At 45.8% G+C, this 6,413-nt stretch overlaps 1 protein-coding gene across 1 annotated transcript; it reads right to left on the reverse strand.

The window, feature by feature from the left end:
- Positions 1-264: 264 nt before the first annotated feature.
- On the reverse strand, positions 265-6,157 carry LGALSL (galectin like). Its single transcript, XM_054586954.1, has 5 exons — positions 5,731-6,157; positions 4,859-4,930; positions 4,620-4,708; positions 3,809-3,986; positions 265-1,883 (listed from the first exon to the last, which is right to left on the reverse strand). The coding sequence occupies exons 1-5, from the start codon at positions 6,133-6,135 to the stop codon at positions 1,740-1,742; spliced, it is 888 nt and encodes a 295-aa protein (XP_054442929.1). The 5' UTR covers positions 6,136-6,157; the 3' UTR covers positions 265-1,739.
- Between the last annotated feature and the right edge of the window lie 256 nt (positions 6,158-6,413).

Raw genomic sequence — 6,413 nt, forward strand, 5'->3', positions numbered from 1 at the left:
AAGAATCCAAATATATCACCTATAAAAAAATTCGAAATTTCAGTTTTCTTTTTCTTAGACTTTGGTACTTGAAACACTGTCTACATTCTCGACACATGAAATGACACAGCCATTTCAGTGCCTCTGCATGTTGTGTAAAAAAAACCTCAAAAGCAAAGCAGGGCAAGGATATGCCATAAGAAGATGCGGTATGCTGTACAAACAAAACCTAAATTATATATAAATACACCCCCACCCCAGCACCCCTTCCTCCCTATCCCCCTACTACTTGACCAAGGCAATGCCAAGGGTCTTTCTCCCTAGAGCCAATGCAGTTTGAGAAGTTCAGCCTCCAGGACTCCAACTAGCCCTTGCCTCTCACTGACATTTACGGTAGTGCAGGCTCCTCCGGGAGAGGCACTGCTGTCTGATCAGTTGGGAGTATTAGTTGGGAGTATTCACACTATTGGCTGGACTCAAAGACCTGGAGTTCTGGGAGTTAACCTTTCAGATAAACTAAGCGGATCATTTCCTAATCTGGAGCATGTCTTATCCTAGTATCTCAGCAGAGCCAACAAAGTAGGAAGCACCTTCTACTCTGAAGCTGCAAAGGCATTGCTTAGGGATACTGGTGAGGGTCACGTAATGAAAGGGATACAATGAGCTAATAGCTTAAGTTGATATAAATTATTTGCAAGTAAGTTATTTGGGGCCATTTGCTTCTGCTTTACACTGCATTCCAGTATCATTTTCATATTATACTCTTAAAAGTTTATATAATAGTTATTTAAAAATTGTCTATGCAATCACCTCATATGTTGTCAATTAGTTTAATAGCAACTTAAGGAGCCATTATGTAAATCTAGGGAAACGTAGCTAGAGTTTTTAAAAAGCCAATACTGTGCTAATTCACAGTAAGGAGAAAAAGCAATGTAAATATAATTTTACATTAATTATCAATAACTTGAAAAGCAGTTTTACCAAAATGATGGAAAGCCTTCCCAAAAGCACTTACAGCAATTTATATCAAGAGATACTAAGTTTAGGGGTCTGGAGGATATGAGTCAATTCTTTAAGGTACAGATCCACCTGTTTCATGATTGTAGTATGTACGTCCCCCACCGAACCTAACATATTTGTACATTCAAAAGTTCAAAACTTGTTGTTCTTGAGATATTAATCATTTTCTAATACACATGTTGAGTATAAATAAATATGAGAAAGCTTTAAAAATCTGAATTAACATTATGCTATGCAAAAAACCAAAAAACAAAAAAACAACCAAACAAACCTTGAACAACCTACATTCTATGTAAATACCCTGACTAAAATGTTGGTTGTGCTACGCAATTCCACTTCAGTGCAGAAATGAGTTGATTTCGGTGTACCGTTTTTGTTGTTATTTTGTCTTTAGCACTTTTGTTTCTAAACATCGCCTTGCTTTGAAAAGATAAATAACTTGCTACCAAATCACAAATCATCACAAATCCATTTCAGTTTAGTCTGAATAAATTCCAGCATAAATGTATTACTTTGTTCCGGGAATAATGGCTCGGTGTCTTTGTTCCGACAGCTTCTTAAGGGCAAACCTCAGCTGAAGCTGTCATTTTGGGTTTAAACTGCAAAGAAGAGACAGTGAAGCTTGCCTTTTGTTTTTGTTTCCTTTTTAAGTTTCCAGATGTTGCCAAGATACTTCTTCCAGACCGAAAGTCAGAGTTGTGGCACCTGATCCTATTTGAAAAGAGGTGGTTTAAATGACATCAGCCAAGCTTAGTGATCTGGAGGTCCCCATTTATCTTTATGGTGTCAATTGCAGATAACGTGGGAATGCGGTGGTAAAAATCAAAAAGTTGATGTCCATCCACAAATACTCTGAAACGTGGGTGCTCACAGAGAATTTCCACCTGGGAGAAATAAAATAATAACCTCAGTTCACAATTTCAATGAACCGTCCTGGGGAAAACAAAAAAATAATACTTCATTTTACAGAAAGAAAGGCAACATCTTCAGTGGTTCTTACACAATGGAGTGCATTGGAATCACAAAGAAGCTTTGCTAGAACAGATTGCTGCGCTCCATCCCTAAGTATTTTAATTTAGTAGGTCTAGGATAAGATCTACAAATCTACATTTCCACCAAGTTCCAAGGGGATGCTGCTTTGCTGGAAGGAGGAACACACTGAGTCAATCATTGCTCTACAGTATTCAGTATCTTTAAAAATTTTTTAAATTGTTTATGCTTTAACACTTTTCCCTCCTCTTTGCACTCTAGAAAGTGAAGGTGGTATAGCTTTATTTATATGGCGTGTAATGCCTCCGCTATCATTCCCATGAATAATCTATCCCGGCTTCAGAGGAGCCCCTCAAAAGGCAGAACTGGTCCCTGCTAGTCGCATGTAATAATAGTCTTGACACTCAAAACTGGTAAACACTAAAGCAGAGGTTACACCGTAATTACCATTGCACCAAGGATGTATAATTAACAAGGCTTTGTTAAGCCAAACAGAAATACTGATTCCATATGGTAAAAGCTTTTTCTTCCTCTTTTCATTAAGTAATTCACCATAGAGTTTAATCACTGGTTCTGTGCTGTGTACTTATTAAAAGCATTGGTATTCACCATGCAAGGAGAGATTCCATATGTGATATTAGTCACATTTAATTCATATTGTTACTAAAATTATATCACCAAGAAGGGCTGACTTCATTTCAATTTTGTTGTTGGGAGCATTATATTCTTCTTGGCAGTCAGCAGCTCTGTCTACTCACGCTCATGAGTTATGCATTAAGATTCATAATTAAGAAACTGTCACAGTCAGGAGGAGCCGCAGGGGCCATTACCATCCTAGAGGAAGGGGAGGGCAGGGATAATGAGTAGGGATGCCTTCCCCAGGCTACGACTGGAAGGGCAGCCATCTCAATTCTATTATTGATATGAAAAGTCATGGATTCTTATTTCCCTGACCCAGACTGTAAGATGGGAAGAAACATAATTACTTCTTCATAGGGCCCTTGTAAATTTCTAGATGAATGGCAACAGGTAGGTAGTTTTGCTTTATTAGGAGTATATGCAACACAGAGCTTTTAACTGAGTTGTTACTGTGATTTTTGTTAACAAGGAGCAATGTGGACAACTTCATCACCTGGTCTGACATTTCAGTAAATCCTTTCTTAACACATTACTGACTTGTGTCTCTTACTTGGTGTTGTCTTTCATAGAGGAAGGTGCTAATGCAGCTTAATTGGATGGAAAGTTTGGGCTATGCTTCTTGTGGGGTAGATAGTGGGGAGCATATCTATCCTCATCAGGCCCACGGAAAGAAATGTGTCAGCCACATAGCCTATGACAATGAAATAGACTGAGGCTACTTAACCCAGAGGGGGAAACAAAGACATAGCCAAGCCTTGAGAAAATGAAATGATAATCACTAGATTCTTTAAAAGGTCATAACTCATAAGGTTTAGTGCTAAAGGATGAGGGAAAAAATGAGGAAAATTAATATTTATTAACCAATTAGCTATTTTGAGACAAGTATCTATTATATGCCTAGTACAACAGTGAGCCCTACATAGAAAAGTACTGTTAACAAGCAGGACATGTAAATATGAGTTTGTTTACTAAAAGCAATGGCTAAATAGAGCAAGAGCTACTATGATGAACATAAAATCATATCATCAAACAGAACTCTTGATCTTTTTTTCACCATTGGGTGACAAATTTCCTGGACATGCAAAAATTCTGGCTGCTTAAAGCATTCTTGGCACACATTAGAGGAGAAAAACATCATCGCCCTGCCAGTGGTTGGAGCTGAAGCGCTTGAGGTACTCACCCTGAATGGCTGGTCTGGGATGAATGGAAAGTAAGGGATTGCTGACTGTTCTTCACCCCTTTCGCCATTTATACAAGAATTTCTGAGTAGCTGCCGGTCTGTGAACACAGCTTTGAGTTCAATTGCCACATCAGCCGGAGGATCTTCCGAGTCACCACAGGTCAAGCTGATGGCAAAGCTGGTAAGAAAATCATCTTATTTATTCAGGGTTGGATATAACAACATTTAACAATGACCCAATCTCCCATAGTTCTTCCTTCTTCTCAGGGTTTATCAGCTTTTAATTGGACAGTACTCTTTATACAGGAGGTTAGACTAGGTATGGAGAAGTAGGATTACAATCAAATCAGTTACAGTATTTTGTTACATAAAGAAGGCACTGGTGGCATTGAAAATGACTAATATTCGGGATTTCAAATACCCCACACTACTCACACATCTGTATCTTAATCCATTTAGGAATTATCAAAAACACCCCAAAAACTGACCAGGGGAAATAGTATCTTGTAAATTTGGTCCTCATTTATTCCGATAGTTCTTGCTCCAAGCACCATGTTTAAAAAACATTAAAAAAAATTCCTTTGGCCTCCCTAAGGGTCAAAGAGAAAATGATGTGGGCCTATATTTATAATCTCTGATATAAATAGCTGTCTGGAGAAATGATGGCTGGAATTCATACACATTCTTTTCATGGGAACATGGTACTTTCTTGGCACTTCCAACTAGCGACACTGGCCACAGGGAGAGGAAGAGGAGGAGCAGTAAACAGGAGTGGGCAGGACCTTGTAACTGCCTGATAGCTCCGCCTTACCTCTCAGGGTTGAGGTCAACGATGCCCATCACTAACACCTTCTTGCCTGGTCTCATGCCCCCTTTAATATGCCCACAAAATGGAACAATCTGCAGAGGATGACAGAGGAAACAAGAACTTTACAGCCTGTAAGGGAAGAGTCAAGCCCTCAGATCCTGGGGTCCTGACCCATTAGAAAATGCAATTAAAAAGGAACAAGGTACAGGCAGAGACACAGAGCACAGAGCAAAATCATTTACCAGTCGTGGGAAGTACACCTCGGCTTGAACTGGAGAGCCCAAGGAGTTGTTTAAATGTCCACCATCTAGTTTCTAAAAATAGAAGCACACATATTGTCTTTCCAAAGGCTCGTGTTTTGGGGAGTGGGGGTGCGGGGTATGGGAGAGGGCAAGGAAGAACCTACACAGATCCGGCGGAACCCAGCAACCCTTACAGAATACAGGCAGCGTCTGCAGATGCTGCCGCCTCTGTCCATTGAATAACCGCATAAACCCCCAGAACAAAACCCGTCCTTTCCAGCTGGTCGTTAAGCCCCTTAAGACCTCCAGATCCTTCACATCTAGATCAAAATCAAGGTCGAGGCACAAGGGGAAGCCAGAGCCCAGCACTGAAGGAGGGAAGGCCCCTCTCTAACCGCAAACGCATCCGCACCCGCAGTTTCACAGGCCTGTTCTCCCGGACGTGGCGGGAGTGGAGCGGCCGGGCTCAACTTCTCCCGGGAGCGGAAGGCGCAGACCCATTTCCAAGGGGGAATCCCCAGTCGGGGGCGGACGCGGGGCGCGCGCCCCGACACACTCACGCACGCGCACCCACACACGTGCAACGTGCACACACCTGGCCGGGGGTGCACGGCTCGAAGGAGGCTGTTAGTTACCCCATCCCGCCTCCAAACACCCTCGCCACCAGAAGCCCCCCCGCCCCCAGCCCAGGGCACCCTTTTCGCTCCCACGCCGGCTACGCACAAGGGCTCTTGCTACAGGTACAGGGGCGCCTTCCCACGCTGGGGGCGCCGGGCTGGGCCTCAGTTTCCACCACCGCTCGACTGGAGCAGGCGGCGCGGCGTGGGGGACTTCGGGAAGGGGGCGCCTCGCGTGCTGCCGGCCACACTCACCACTACGGCATCACTGTCGGCCACCGATCCCGCCATCTTCTTACACAGCGCGGCGGGCTGCACGGCTGGAGGCCGGGTGCCTGGGGACTGGAGACTCCGCGAGCGGGCAGAGATCCCGGGGCAGTCCTGCGCCGGGCGGGGGCGCGGGTCCGAGAATGGCCCGGGCGCGCGCGCACAAGGGCGCGCGCGGACGCGCGCCTGGGGCCCCCACGCCGACCCGGCAGGCAGGCCCGAGAGGTGGGGGAGGGGAGCTGGAGGCGGCGCCGGCCAGGAGGTAGGAGGTGGCCGCAGCTGTCCGGACCGCGGCTGACAAGTCGGCCTGCCTTCTGCCTCGGGGCGCTGCTGTCGCGGCCCGAAGAAGAAGAAGAGAGGCAAAGGCTGCACCGCGTCGGGCCTGGGCGGCATTTAAAGGCCGCAGGGGCCCTGCTCGGGAACAGGGAACAGGGCGGGGACCCGGCTGAGCTGCCGCGGCTTGCTCAGCTTGCCCTGCCCCTCGGCCATTGGACGGTGGCAGGAGCCTGGGGCGGGAGGGACGGGCCTGTCCGGGTAGGGGCGCGCGGGAGTGCGAGAGCCAAGTACCCCTTCCCCGGGAGTGAGGGTGGGTGGGGCTGGGGGTGGGGATGGGGAAGTGAGGGAGCTTGCCAGGTGACAGGTGCTTGTGACATCCCCGCCCCTCCCTTCCA

Source organism: Pteronotus mesoamericanus, unplaced genomic scaffold (assembly GCF_021234165.1).
Source record: "Pteronotus mesoamericanus isolate MK-2021 breed Mesoamerican mustached bat unplaced genomic scaffold, CSHL_Meso_final contig_98, whole genome shotgun sequence".
Taxonomy (NCBI): Eukaryota; Metazoa; Chordata; class Mammalia; order Chiroptera; family Mormoopidae; genus Pteronotus; species Pteronotus mesoamericanus.